The sequence below is a fragment of the Chinchilla lanigera genome, unplaced genomic scaffold (genome assembly GCF_000276665.1).
Source record: "Chinchilla lanigera isolate Chin_1 unplaced genomic scaffold, ChiLan1.0 scaffold00047, whole genome shotgun sequence".
NCBI classification, from domain to species: Eukaryota; Metazoa; Chordata; class Mammalia; order Rodentia; family Chinchillidae; genus Chinchilla; species Chinchilla lanigera.
In genome coordinates this window covers 5,732,270-5,748,027 of record NW_004955448.1, presented here as the reverse complement: position 1 = coordinate 5,748,027, position 15,758 = coordinate 5,732,270, and the positions used below count along the sequence as shown (strand labels likewise).

Here is a 15,758-nt window from a genome sequence, read left to right as displayed (position 1 = left end):
GGCAGAGGCGGCAGAGCTCCGGCCGGGACGCGCGCCCGGGTGCAGCCAGGCTCTGGCGGGGGCGACGGCCCTCTGAAGTGCCGGCTGCCGTCCCACTGACCCTGCCTGTTCCCCCGGGTAGCGACTTCCCGCTGTGCTTCGTGCCTCCCCGGTGGAGATTTGACTTAGCAGCGGGTGCGGACCCGGCCGAGCAAATGGGCAAAGCCCGAGGCGCGACACGTCCTGCCGGTTCCCGGTAGCCCATCCCTGAGATCCGCGGCGCCAGGGGGCGAGGGCCGTGTGCTTTCAGGCAGGGCTTGGAAAGTGGAAAATGGGATGGTGGGTGAGGTCTGAAGTTCTGTCGCCTTTGCAGATCCACATGGTGGTCAAGCACGTGGCAGGGGTTCAGTGCCTTCCCTTCGAGACACTCGGCTTCCTACTAACCCTGCTGGCCACCACTGTGACCCCCGTGTTTGTCCTGTCCAAACGCTGGACCCACTTGCCCTGTGGCTGCATCATCAACTGCGGGCGGGACGCTTACCCAGTGGCGTCCGATGGCGAAAAAAGTAAGTCCTCCACCGTGCGGTGATGCTGAGCAAGACGCGCGCAGGCACAGAGAAGGGCGATCTGCTGAAAAGCCCCCTGAGGAAGGAGGAAGAGTACAAGGGCAGATCTAAAGGGTGGATGGTGGAGGAGAATGAACGATGCGGAGCAGTTCCCAGCGCCGTGTTGGAGTGGGTGTTAAGCGAGCCGGGCTTTAAACAACTCCAAGAAGTCCTTGAGCACTCGTGATTATTTTAGATAGGACAGAAAGAGGCGAAGTTGCTCAACGCAACATGAGATAAGCAAAGGTCGTCAGGTGGTGTGTCTAACAGATTTTAGAACAGAGTGAAAAATAAATGTCCTCCCAAGTCTATGGCAAATGACATTGCTGAGAAGCCTGCATCTAAAAAGAGATTCTTAATGTCCTGACAAGAATTAAGGACTTCCTGTTAAAACCAGTTATTATCCAATGGAACAGTAAGAAAAGCAGTTCCATTATTTTTTTCCTTGTTCTCTTTAAGGATTCTGGAAAGTTTGCTGTTGTTGTTGCTGCTGTTGTTTTAAGACAGAGTCGCTGTGCAGTTCAGGCTGGCCTTGAGCTCACTTTGTAGCCCAGGCTGGTCTCGAACTCTTGAGGATATTCCTGCCTCAGCCTCCCGAGTGCTGGGATTACAGGCATGCACCACCACGCCCCCCTTGGAAAATTTTTAAAGTAGTCAAAGTGCCTGCAAATAGTCCCCAAATAAATTGTTGTTACCAAGAAATAAAATCCCTCAATTTCAAGGGATAAAGGTGGTGGAGTCTGATATTGTATATGCATGTATGAATTTAGCTATGAGATGTGTATTCATCAGTACTACACTATATGTGTGTATATATATATTAAGGAATTCACCAAAAATGACACTGGGAGGTAGTGTAATTACCAAACTCTACTATATAATTGTTCCCAAATTCTACAGAAAAAATTGAGGAATGAGCTGCATGTTGGGAAAGAGTATTATGTTGTTATTCCAAACAAAAGGTAGGATGTTTTACCATCTAATAAATTCAAGAACACATTAATATATGCTGAATTAACTATCCCACTAGTTGTCCTTTGCTCAGATTAGCAAATATATTATTCTCTAACAGAGAGGAAAGGTTAAATTAAAACAATATTTTAAGTTTGTGAAAAGTGGAGTGTATCCAAGTATACTCCACTATCAATTCCACAACAGGGCTATTTTATAAATATTAGTCACAGACTGGTCATTTTTTGTGTATTGATAACATTTAAAACATAATATCTACATATTTTTCAGCTGAAAAAATACTTATTTTTAAGAATATCATAGAAGTTTATTGTAAATAGACACTAAATTCATTTATCTTTAAAATAATAGTGGAACTCATAACATTATTCCCCTAAAACTTAATATTCAGATGAGTAACTTGGAAAGTTAATAGTAAAAGCACTTATAAAAATCATGGAACACTAAGGAATTATTTACAAATTTGCTCCAGTAGTCTAGCAAGGTTAATATTTTGCTGCTAAACTAGTGAATCATCCCTATCTTAAAACTTTAAAGATTATGAAGAAGACATCAGCAGTAAACTTTTAAAAAAAAAGATTACGAAGAAGATAATAGTCTTCGTGCTGGGTAAATGACAAGTATTAGCGAAGTGTTTTAGGACAGGCATTTTCAAAAGCTGAGGCATGCCCATATCAGAACAGAAAACAAAGCAAAGCAATGACTCTATCATTGCAAATGTCCTAGTAAATCGTGTATCATCTACAGTGCACAAGAATAAAGTGCCTATACTTGAGCTTGCTTTACATATACTACAGAGCCCACAGTTAGGCTAGTGGAACCATTGCCCATCTTTTTACATTAAAGGCATGCCTTTAAAGATCAAATTATTGTTATTATTATTCCTCTGAAATCTACTTTATTTTTATTTTTATGTATTTTAAAATCCCAGAGGAGGACTTGATATATAAAGGCTTGTTTTAAAAGATGTAGCTCTTTAAAAATAAGACATTGTGAGAAATATAGGTTAAGATACTTATAAGTCAGATGTCTCTATTCCCTGTAACCCAAGCTATGCCATATGGAAGTTCTGAGAGTAAGTGTGTTTCCACTGTATGATGAGCTGCCATAAATGTCCTATTGCTAGGATGACAACAGAATGCTGAGAGCCTACAGGTGGTCCATCAGGTAGACCAGTTGTTTGGCTCCACAGCTTTCATTCTGTAGGAGTTCTATGCTTAAACTTTCTCTCCTAACCAAACCAATATACCCCTATCTGCAACTCTTACCAGTGAATTCCAGAAGAAAGAAAGGTAATATATCTTTTCCAGCTCATATTTGCAATAGGTGCGTATTGCTGGTGTAAATACATATAATTCTACATTTCAGCTTCAGTGAATGAGAACTAATATACATACAACCAGAAATTGAATTTCAGTGTTAAAAGGTAGTTTGCAGAAATAAGAATGACTTCTCTTGTATTTCCAAAAATAATGTATGTTTATAGTATCTCAGAACAATTTTAAGATTTAATTTATTTTTATTTTTATTAGTACACATTTGCAGTGCTCAGTTATTACACTTATCATGAGGAGTTTGTGCAGATTCACAACACATTTAATTTTTTTTACTCTTCTCTTCCCTCTTCTTCTTCCCCTCTCTCTCTCCACCTTTTGATCTCCTTCCCCATTTAAGTGATTTTTAATATGAGGTGTCAGCCAGTACATATACGGATTCCCCATGATGAGTGTAATAATTGTGTGCTGTGAACCTGTACTAAGAAAAATAAAAAATTAGTTTGTTTGCCTGACAGGATGTTTTCTTTTTTTAAAATTAACGAAGAGCTAAAACTCAAATATATTATATAAAAATCAAATTTTTACTTTTCCTCTTTTTACAACATCAGAGTATCCGGTAAGTGACATCACTCTGCAGAAGTACTCATTTTTATGTGATGTTACCATGTCTAAAATTATAGTTGACAAAACATGATTAAAAAACAAAAGACTAGAGTTAATTCAAGTTTTATCTAAGGTTGGGAACAGTGAAGCTCTTGCTTTGCATAATAAATACATTATATTTATTTTTCAGAAGTGGAGTATAAATTTCAAAAGAAACTGGACTTTAAATTTCTTGCAAGTGATTAGTCAATGAAAGACTTCTACACAAAAATTTTAAATACAATTCAGTTATGGGTTGTTTGCTTTATGAGCATAAACGTAAGTAAGAAATCCCAACACCTTCAAGGTCTTCCTCCTATAAATAAATGAATATTTATTTTTTTCCTCTAGAAATCATACTCCACTCAGCTACAGTCACTGTGCGATTCTGCAGGTGGCTTTGCTACTTCACTCCCTCATTCACTGTACAAATACATGAGGAATGGTCACTATGTATCTACCACTGTGCTGTAAGTTTAATAAGGAACAAAGTTCCCAATTCATGATTTTCAGGCTGAATTTCATGCATTTTTTTTAAACCTACATGGAATTTGGCTCAAGACATGGCTTTTAAGCAAGTGTTAATAGTTACTTTTAATCAGTCTTCATTATGAGCCAAATTTTTGAGGTCAGATTATTTTACATAAAAAATCTATGCATCTGGTTTCTCTTTAAAAAAATCAGAATACTCACAAAACAGCCTCCATCCTCATCTCCCAGAACAGTTGGCTAGAGTGAAGGAACCTGTAGAAAGAAGGGGTGATAGTAAAGGCTAGTAATATACCAGCATTTGACTCTGTTTTTTGCTAGTGTTACTTAACCGGCAAGTATCAACATTTGAGTTTTCCTACTTCTTGTTAACAATTTTAATGAAGAGTCTTCTGGCATGGTGGTTCATGCCTGTAGTCTCAGCGGCTAGAAGGCTGAGTGAGGGGATCACAAGTTTGAGGCCAGGATCTTAATGAGATCCTGTCTCAAAAAACAAACTTTTTTAAAACGACTGGTAAGGTAGCTTAGTGATAGGTAGGTGCTTAGCTTGTACAAGGTCCTGGGTTCAATCTCTAGTACTTGCAAAATTTATTTAAATATCTTTGCCTCAAGGAACTTAAAGATGATCAGCCTTGTCCAGGCCCACCCTGCTTATTCCCCCATTGGGCAGCTGACCAAGGCGCAGAGAGATACAGAACTTGCCCAGGGTCACGGGCAGAATGCAGCATTCTTTGATTGTTCTCTGTGACACAAATACCTGAAAAATACCTACACCATAACAGGCACTCAATAAATATTTGTTGAATTCAATCAGAAAAAAATTACATTTACTTCAACATAGCTTTAAACATTTTTTTATTTTTAACAATTTTTCTAGGGGTAACACACACACACACACACACACACACACATTCATATCTACCTGTTGTCAAAATTCTCAACTCTGTGATATAGTTATAACCTATCATCTCCATCAGTTACCTTGGTCAGACTTTAACTCTTGGTTTAAGAAAGTAATTAATAAAAAATGTTTTCATTGCCTATATTTATAATTGATGAATTTCTGACCTAAAAATGACCTGTCTAGGTCATTCTGCTTCTATGAACATATTTCTTTCCTAAGTTTGCTTAGCAGTAAATCAATTTCATATAAAGGGTAATGACTCAAATCCTGATATTAGCTTAAAATTCCATTCATTTTACCTGATAGGTAGTCTCAGCTTGTGAGCTTCAGTATTCTCAACTATGAAATAGGACCAATAAACTTTTTGGATTATTGGTGTGTTAAATGACATATTCTTTGTGCATAGTTTAGACTTAGAATATTTACCACATCATATTCTCAATCACAATCCTAATTTATTTTCACAGCCTATCTCTGACTGCCTTTTGAATCTTACACTATATTCTCCACTAACATATTCTCCACACTCTTTAAAAAATATTACCCATTGATACTTCATATATTTCAGGGTTATATACAGCCAATAAAATATATAGTCTTGAGCATCAAATTTATCAACTAGTAATCATAAAATTGAGACTCCATGACATTTTTTTTGTTTTTATATTGGTTGTGAGTTGCCAACCTGTCACTGTATATCTTTTCTGGAGAAAAGGGAACCCCATCAACAATTAAACTATTCTTGTAGTTTCTTCACTTTTCATACTCTTAAACTAAGTTAAAAATTCTAATTTAATTTTACTGGAATATATAACTACAAATAAAAATGAGATACTGTACAAAATATGATCATCTGTTCTTTTCAATTTCATTTGAATAGAGATTTTTCTTATATTTTGGCTCAAACAAGAATGAATGACACTGATAAATTCTGTTTTTCAGCAACAAAATTAGTTTGTAAATCTTCAGTTCTGGAAACATTTCAGCTTTAATAGAATCAGCATGTGAACAACACTATGGTGTGTTGTAAAGTGAATCAAATTTTATGTATTATTCCCATAGAAACTTTACAGTTTCTCGTAATGTATTTTTATCAAAGATAGCTAGTGTCTGACTATAAAACACATAGCTATTAAAGTGCAAAATTTCTTTGAAAAAAAAAAGCTGGATTTTAAAAGATGAAAACCAAAATGTTAAATTGTATCGTTTTCCACTTTGCTCTAACTTCATTCTTAATATATAAACATTATCTAATATTGAATGACATTCACACAAAAATATCACTTTCTACCATTCTTGTTATTCTAAGATTTAGCAACGTATCTGTCAATGATATTATATCAAGAATAACAGCATATTTTATCATAAAAAGTTCATATATTTCTGCTAGCATCCTGTAATTCATCACTTTTATAGATATTGTAAAATGCTCCAGTTCAGAAATATACACTTATTCATGTTTTATCAATTCATTCCGAATTTATTTTATCACAATGCATATTTTATTTTGGAAAAGTTTGAAAGTTGTATAGCAACATGGTCTGATATTTAATGTATGCATTTATGAACATGTAAATATCATGAGTAGTATGTATCAAAAGTTTAAAGCAGTTATTCTTAGCTGAATAATTTATAATATTCAAGGTACTTACTAATAATTGCTAGCAAAGTAAAATTCATAAACCATATCCTAAGATAAATGTAGAATTGGTAAAATAAAAAAAAAATCTAAAACTGAAAAAACTGAAAAACTTCCTAATTTGTAGTTAAATTGTGGTAGTGCATGCCTGCAATCCCAGCACTTTGGAGGCTGAGGGAGAAGGATCGCTGTGAGTTTGATGCCAGCATGGGCTACATAGTAAGTTCAAGACCAGCCTGAACTACTTAACAAGGCACTGTCTCAAAAAAATGAAAAAAATTAAAACTAAAGACAGAAAATTCTTTCTGGTTGTATGTATTTTAAGCCCTTAGAAAAATTAGGCTGAGACAGAGTGATTATTTGATTTTTTTAAGGCATAATTGTCCTGTATAATTGACAAGAAGTAATTGAAGATAATTTTTAACTCATAACGATTAAGTTGAATGTACTTTCTATTTGTATTCACTATAAATATGTATTGTTGTTTACATCTGCCTAATAGTGAAATTTTGTTATTGTTTTCACTTAGCCAATAGGAGAGGCTTTGAATTCAATCTATCATTCCAGCGAAGTTATGGAATTTATAAAATAGCACATGAAGATTACTATGACGATGATGAAAATTCTATATCCTATCACAACCTGATGAATTATGAGTGTGAAACTACAAAAGATTCTCAGAGAGACAAGTGTAATATCTTTAATGCCGTAAAAGTAGAAATCAGCACCACAGCCTCTCCGGACAGCTCCACACTAAAAGGTATTAACAAGTGCACAAATACTGATGTGACAGAGGCCAAACAAGATCCCGACAAAGAAAAGTGTACATTTTCAGACAAAACAGGAAGTACTACTAACTATGAAGAAACCGCCTTTTATGAAGGTCCAGAAAGAAGACTATCTCATGAAGACAGTCAGAAACCAGACCTTTCTGACTGGGAGTGGTGTAGGAGTAAATCAGAAAGAACCCCTCGTCAGGTACAGTAAAGGTTGTTTGTCTTGTGAAATCAGAAGTGAAACTAAATATGATAGACATAAAAAAGTTATCAGTTGATTCTTTCATTTAACTATGGCTAAAGTTAATTTCACTTTCTCGTTTAATTTTATTGCAAGATGACTCTTGAAAGGGTTTTTAATTTTTTAATTAATTTTTTATTTTTATTAAAAACATAGGCATTTTGGAATCAATAGTTAAATGAGCACTTTCAAAGGGGTAGGCATTTTGTTTTAACCTCAAGCAATATGCTTAAATCCAGACGAGACTCAGAACTTGTGCTTCTGAGTTAAATTTAACTTGTGCATTTTTTATTTGCTTCTCCTTCATCCCTGAAATCCTCAAGAGAAGTTTTCTTTGTTATTTAAAGGCAAGCATATACAAAACCAGAAGTGAGAAGGGCTGACCTTTCAGCTATAACTAGACGGCTTGCCTGTCTGTCTTGCTCGTATTTGTCTTTCCAGAAGCTAGCAAGGAAAAAAGTATTTCAAAATATATTTTGATGAGCCAAATGTCCCGTCTCCTTAAATATGAAAAAAAATGGTCTGCAACGTTTTATAAAACAGAAAATTTTCACATGAACTTTATTTCTTTCACTCCTAGATTCTAGCCTGCTGAAAATGATAAGGTGTCTTTTTCATTTTATTCAAGATAGAATGTGATATTGAGGTGATACTGCTCTTTCATGCAAACTTTGGTAATTAAAGTTGGTTTTGCTTTCTGCACTATTGATTTGCTAAAAAGGAGAGGATTGTTTTACATGATTTAGTGGAAATCTGAGTCTACTTGCACCTAGTCTCTGAAAAAAAATAATTACAGAAATATTCTGCTAGGAATAACGCATTCACTGATGAAAAATATGACTGCAGACCTGAGGCTAGGATCCTGTTTTCCCCAATGTGGAGAGGGCGCCGCACTGGGGTCTCAGAGGCACACAGGAGACAGCAGGATGGGGAGATACCCATGAGGCAGGGAGCCTCCCGACAGAGCCTGAAAGCAGGCTGCCCAGGGTGTGCTAGGTGGTCCAGAGTGGGGACAGACCGGTGTGGTTCTGGGGAACATTTCCACTGTTGTGAGCTTTGGGTTTTTGTACCACCAAGGCAGACACTGTCCCAGGTCTTGTGGCCCTTAGTAACGGTGTGGCCGGGTCACTGTGTATGGCCGGGCAGATGGGGAGGCAGAACTTGAGAAGTCTTGGGAAGGAAGAATGGCTACTGTGGAAATATTAAACCAGAGTGGTGTCATCTAGGAACCCTCTCAGTTGTTTCCTTTTGCTCATCCCACCTCTCCTCCTCTTCCTCGTCTTCCTTCTTCTCTTTTTAAAAATAGTTCTCCTCCATCCCCTGCTGCTTCCCACCAGTCACATTCCATCCATCATTCCAGGTACAACATAAACTCTGTTCTCCAAGTCCATGACATCAGACTCTTCAACGTTTTCAGCCCCACACCGTGTTCTCCCGAGATGTCCTCAGACCTGGGTAAAGGTGTGGATGCTGTCCTTCATAAAAGCACTCATGACTCCCCCATTTGTTCCTAGAACTGGTAAAAAGAAATAAAACCCCCTGATGAGCAGTTTCTCAGAGAAGAGTTGCCCCAGAGCACTAGAAGTCCCCACTTGTTAAAAAGAGGACAGGATGCTACTTCTTACCAAATGTTTGTATTGCCACTGTATTTCTCCAATACAAAGTGTTAATATGTAGAATCAGTATAGAAGTAATTACCAGTATGCCGTTTGGGAAAGCTTAACTTTGTATGTAAATTTTTTATAAAAGTATAATAAACTATATGTGTTCATATGATTAAAAGACTTTGCATTTATGGAAATAAAAAAAAAAGACTACAGATCACCAGTACAAATATGAGCAGGATAATTTGAGTTTTCCCTTTCTCACTGATTAAGTAAAACTAGTATTATCATTCTAATAGCATTTTTTAAGACTTAAGTAAAGTAGTAAATAAATACATAGAACATTATTAGAAAAGATGATTTGGCATCTTGTTTGGCAATTAGGAATCCCAGAAGAAAAAAGTTTCTAAATATTTGCTATGAGTTAAATAATACAATGAAAAGTGGAGGTCAACATATACAATGTTCCAAAGTTTTAAAATAACGTTTTCCCAGCAAAGGGGGAATTTTTGTATTTCCATTATCAGTTTGTTCCTACATAATCTAAATCTTCTCATTTTCTTGCGCTTAAAAATGAAATAATACTCATGGTGAAACACTTTTGTGTGCACGTGTATATATTCATGTATGCCATTAATTTACAGCTACCCTGGGTATTATAATCCCTTGTATCATCCTCGTGGCGACTCCACAGTAAGGTTATAGCAGTCTTGCCAGTATTTATATATATATGTGTGTGTGTGTATATATATATATATATATGTGTGTGTGTGTGTGTGTGTGTATATATATATATATATACACACACACACACACACACACACACACACATATATATATAATGTATTTCTTAGTTTTGCTAACTTCTGAAGAGGTAAAGGAGCTGGAACTGGCTTTACAGCAATGTTCTGTTTCAATGTTGTGGGTGAGGACCTATTTTTTTTTAGCAGTCTCTTAACCTGGTCTGACTGGGCAGATGTAGGGCTCAGTAGGATTCAGGGCCTGACCCTTTCTTTTGGGAAGGGGTGGGAGTGAATGTGTTGGAGATGGGAGGGAAGCAAGAGACGAAAACAGGAGCATGAGTGCGTGTGCCTGTGTTAGAAATTCACTGTCACGTCTACCTGTGTCCCGCAAGAGACAGGTGTTCTATATATTTTTCTCCTGACTGCAATATAGATGTATTTTTCCCTGCTTTGTGGTTTCTAAACTTACACTAAAACTATTCACCAAACGATCTTGTTCAGATGGCTCAGGATTGTATTTATTTTGCTTATTCTTTGCCCTTTGGTTTTATAGTATTTCAATAATTCTGTAACCAGAATAGTGTTGGATCTATCATATAGAGCTGTATGTATGAAAAATTTTGATTCGTTTTTAAGAGATGTATCCTGCTTATAAAGGCACAGTAAAGATGCATCTTATAGACATAGGCAATAAAGCCAACAATAAACCATATTTAATATAAACCATTTTAAAAACCCAGGTCTTAACTCTTACATGTTTTTAAGCAACAGATATTACATGGGAGTAAATGGTGACATGCCTTTCTTCTTAGTGGCTTCTTTGCTCTGAAAACATGTAGGGATACATTAGACTTTAGTAAGTATTGCACATAATCAATGAAAACTCCACCTACTTATTTTCTATGGTTATATTTTCACTTAGGCTTAGTTCATCAGTTAATATATGTAATGATATTACATTAATTAACACAGTATGTGTTAATTAAAATTCTGGAAAACAGATTTGATTTTAAATATATTTCATGATATTATTTTTTAAATGGACTTTTCTTAATTTTTATGTTAACCTCTATATTAGTAAATAAATTTTCAGTATCTCTTCTGGTAGGAGTAAGAATTTCAGATCAGGGATATGTGTAAAAATAATGGTAATAAAATAGCTTTGGTAGATTTAAATATGTTTGTCTTGGTTACTTTTCTCTAGTTGAGACAAAACATCCAACACCCAAAATTAAGGAAGGAAAGGTTTATTTAGCTCACAGTTTATGGAGGTTACAGTCCATAATCAGCTGGACCCAAGGCAGGGTGGCATGTCACAGGGGCAACACTTCAAGGCAGCAGAAGACAGCAAAAGCAATAAGGTCAAAAAAAAGGGGATTGGACAGCAAGCCTCTTCTTCTCCTTTATATTGTAAGCAGGCCACCACTGCCTAGGGTGGCTGTAGCACTCACACCATCTCCCTGCCATCCTCTTGCACAGGATGAGGATATTTACAAAGTAAGGATCCTGGCTCCCTGTTGACACAATTTATCAACCATTACAATGTTCCAATAAAATTTATGAGTTGAGGGTGTTTGTAAGACTAAAATTCAGTGTTAAACCTAAACACAAAATTGTTTCTTTCTGACCCTGTAGAAGATATAACTCTAAGCAGTTGAAATATGTAAAAGGAGCAGTAAGAAATTCTCAGGGTCTTCAATTAAAAAGCTTTCCATGTGACAGTAATGGTATGACTTTGTTTCTGAAATGAAATGATGGTTTTCTAGAACCTAAATTGTGTCATGTATGAATAAAGAAAAATCAAATTTGTCACATAATTTAATGCCTTGAGTGTCATCACTCTGGTTTTTTTTTTTTTTCTATTTTAATGCTTAGCTCATAAAATTACTCAGGGATGCCATTTTCTTTTTTAATACCTGTCTTAGAGTTCTGTAAACCCCCTTGTTTATTATTATAGATCTGAAGCAAAGGTATATTGTAGCTATGCCACTCAAAGCCATTTGTAATCTTATCGGAAATGAGAAAGGTCTTCCATTATGCCAGTGGAATATAAAAAGAAGGTTTTAAAAGTAATCCTTTTTAAAGAGACATAAACCAGGAGAACTAATGTGTTTGAATTTGCCATACAACCACTTAAGAGACAAACATGGCCAATATGAACAAAGTTTAAAATCACCTGAAAATCAAGGAAATTTTTACCTTTAAGAAAATTTTTTAAAAATAGTTAAATATATTTTTAAATCCTTATTCTAAGGGAAATTTTATATTTGTTTGAAGGAAAATGTTTTTTAAAGCAATTTAAAAGTTTTGCAAAGCAAAATTATATTTTGTCACTTTCTAATAGAGTTCAGTGCTAACTCTGGTTTCTATAATCTTTTAAAAGTATTATTATTCATTTTATTTATTATTCATATTCCTTTTCACTTTTGAAAATACATCTTTAAAAAATAAATCAGGCACAAGATGGTAGTGTTTCCTATTGACATAGGGGAAAGAAACTCTTAACCTGCTAGATGTCTTGGATGAGTTCGTGTGAATGTAGAAATCTGTTGCTCATGCTCAGAACAAGTGTTCTTGTTCCTCGCACATAGGTTCTGCCAACCTTATGCAACATATACAAAGAAATCATATAAAGTCTGGAGAAGGAAGTTAGTGACCACAAAGTGATATAGAGGAAAAAAACTCCCAGCCTACTAGATGTCTGTGCTGTTTGTGTTCTCCAAAATAGAAGAATGAATTTTGGGAACAAAGGAGGTTAAGAGCAGAATATATTTATTGGGAGAAAAAATGTTTCTGTCCAGAGAGAGACAGAAGGTGACTACGACAGTATTAGTTTGATCTTGTCTCTGAGTAATTATTGACATTTTTAACTAAAATGACCATAGTAAGAAAAATCCACTTATCATTTCACACTTGTAGCCTCTAACAAGTCATCTTAAAACAGCTGGCTATTGAGAGAGAGACGTTATTTTAAATTACCTCCACTCCTTTGCGATAGTTAGTTCATTGCTCGCTGTTCAGAGACCTGAAAAAAGTGTGATAATTTTCTTTTAAAAATTTTATAACTTTCATTGTTTTATTATAAAATAAAATGTACTTATTATGGAAAATTTGGAATTTACTAATCAAGGAAACACTTCCCACCGCTCAGACTTTTAACCACTATTTATATTTTGTCCTATAAAACTTTACACTTTATTCTAGGCATGTATTTTTATTTTAGAAAAAAATAGGGTCATGCAGAATGTACTATTTTAAAATCCACTTTTCCTCACTCAGCAATATAATTTACACCTCATTTTAAATTGTTCAAGTCCATGGAATCATTACGTCGTACACTTAAGAGTGACTATTTGGAGTGTGGCTGAAATCTCATCAATAAATGTATTTATTCTCAAGTATTGAAAGGCTTGGAAACTGAAAGAAAAGGAATTTTATTCTAAACTAATCCAGATATTCCATAACATATTTTTTGATCCTCACACTAAGTATCATTTGCCGCAATGAGTAACTTGAATTTTCTAAAAATTCAAAGGGATTATAATGCGATCAAAGCTTGTAGAGAATGTTCTTATAAATCACCTTTTGAACTGAGAATCCTGTTATCATTCCTTAGAAAGTTGCATGCCTTACAGAGATTTTTTTTGTTTTTGTTTTTGTTTTTGTTTTTTAATGTGCTGAAATCATCCACCATGCTTGAATATCTTCTGCAACTTCCTATTAAGAGGTTATTTTTTAACTCAAGTGACTAGCAACTCACCATAGTTTTAAAAGCTTTTTGTTGTGAACTAATTTTAGGCTTATAAAACAGTTATAAAGATGGTACAGAGAGTTCCAATGTATTCTTCATTCAGTGTCAACATATTACAAAATAACAATGCAACTATTAGTATATTAAAATCTAATCTATAGGCCTGATTTCAATTTTGCCAGTTGTCCTGCTAATATCAATTGCTGGTTCAAGATCTCATATTTCATTTGTTTTAATGACTCCTTAGTCTTATGTAGTTTGGAATAACAGTTCAATCTTCTTTTGTTTTAATCACTTTCACACTTGAAAAATACTGGCTGCATTAATTTACTATTTTTTCCATTGTAATTTATGCATATGTTTTAGGGGAAATTTTGAGACTATGATTTGTTTTTATCATTCCTTCTGTGTTGATTATTGGAATTCCACTGTAAGGAAAAGCTATCTTGTACACTTCACTTACTTGTTTATAGCAGTGCAGACACTTAGGTATTTATTTTACTTGGCAAGCTATGATCTGTGCTATTATCATTTACTTTGTTATTCCCCTTCTCTTAGATTTAGCCAAGACAAGCTTTTTCATGATTCTTACATCTACTCAACAAGCCATCATCATCTTTTTAGATTTCCTTACTTTCTAGGATCACAAGATAAGTTTCTTCTTGCTTTTTTCTTGACTCAGTCCTTCATTTAACCATTTTCCAAGAAGCTTTGGTTTTTGTTGGACAATGACACTTGAGAAATCAAGATCTAGATTATAGGTATGTCCATTGTCACAGAAGTGTCAAGTTTCTATCTAGACCCTACCCTTGGACAGCAAAAATACATATGAACATATTCAGGTGCGCAATTATATCTTTGTATGAACCTGTTTATGTAAATAATTTTAAATTATGATACTTCCAATTCATTTAACTATCACAGTGTTCATTCAAGTCCTTCCATTTTGTAAATTTATGATTTATTTTTCTAACAGTGAGTAAATTGGCTCTTATCCACAAAAGACTACTTTTTTTGGCCAATCTTCATATCCAAAGAAATCTAAATAGTCTCAAACATGTAAAAGTAACATATAAAAGTAAAACATGTCATTAATAATCAAGAAATATTAATTGAAATAGCCAGGAGAGACTACCGACAACCCACAAGAAGAGCTAAATTAAATATCTCACAATTTTAAGAGGTGATGACAATTTAGAAAAAAGCACTTTGAAAAACAGTTTCCTAATATTTCCAAAGGGCAGATTTAAAGAAGTCTTACAGTTCAGTAATACCATTCTGTATGACAGCTACTAGTCACATAGGGATGGTTAAATCTAAATTGACTTTAAACATTTTTAAATTCAGTATCACTTCCTCAGTTACACTAGTCACAATTCAAGTACTTAATATCCAAACATGCCCAGAAGGACCATGTTGAACAACACAAATACAGAATCTTTCCACCATTACAGCTCCATTGTACTACCATAGAATCTGCTGCCATGGAATATATTCCTTGTGGATGTTTTTAATTGCCCCCAAATTTATAAATACACACTAGAACAGACAAAGTATTGAATTTTTGTAGTAGAGTACCACACGCACAAGTGCATTTTCACTGAAGCTAAAACTGTAGCCCTCTTCTTTGCTGTGATCCTGTAAGATGGAGTATATTCACAAAAGCATATGCATTTATAATATTAACAACAAAAGAGATTTCTTTATTCTTTTTCTTGACGAATATAAGTGAGATAGGCTTCAGGTCTAGGTTTTACCCAAGACTGAAAACCAATGAAACTTCAAGAACAAAAGCTATCCAAAACACAAATGAATTTTGCAAATATAATGAAAAAGACATATTAGAAAAGGAACACATACTCTATATGTAATAAAACTTGAAAGCAGACACAAATAAGTTAACTGACTGAGGGAGAGATGCAAAAGTGATAAAAGCATGAAGAGCTGGTAGGAAATAATGGCAAAAATCTGAGTGGCGTTTGCCTTTATAAGTGTGGGGGTGGAAAGTACCTAGGGGTTCTTAGAGGTCCTGACAGTATTCTCTCTCACATTAAGGAATGATTATGTTCCATGTGTTTATGCTTAATGCTCTTTTGGTCTTTTTTTTTTTTTTTTTTTTTTTTTTTTTTTTTTTTT

The 15,758-nt window shown here is 34.9% G+C and overlaps 1 protein-coding gene across 1 annotated transcript in view; it reads left to right on the top strand.

The window, feature by feature from the left end:
* Gpr149 (G protein-coupled receptor 149) overlaps positions 1-15,758 on the top strand; it is a 67,402-nt gene that overhangs the window by 1,506 nt on the left and 50,138 nt on the right. The window contains 2 exon segments of the mRNA XM_005393060.2: positions 169-545; positions 7,037-7,485. Coding sequence (XP_005393117.1) covers positions 169-545; positions 7,037-7,485 — 826 coding nt within the window.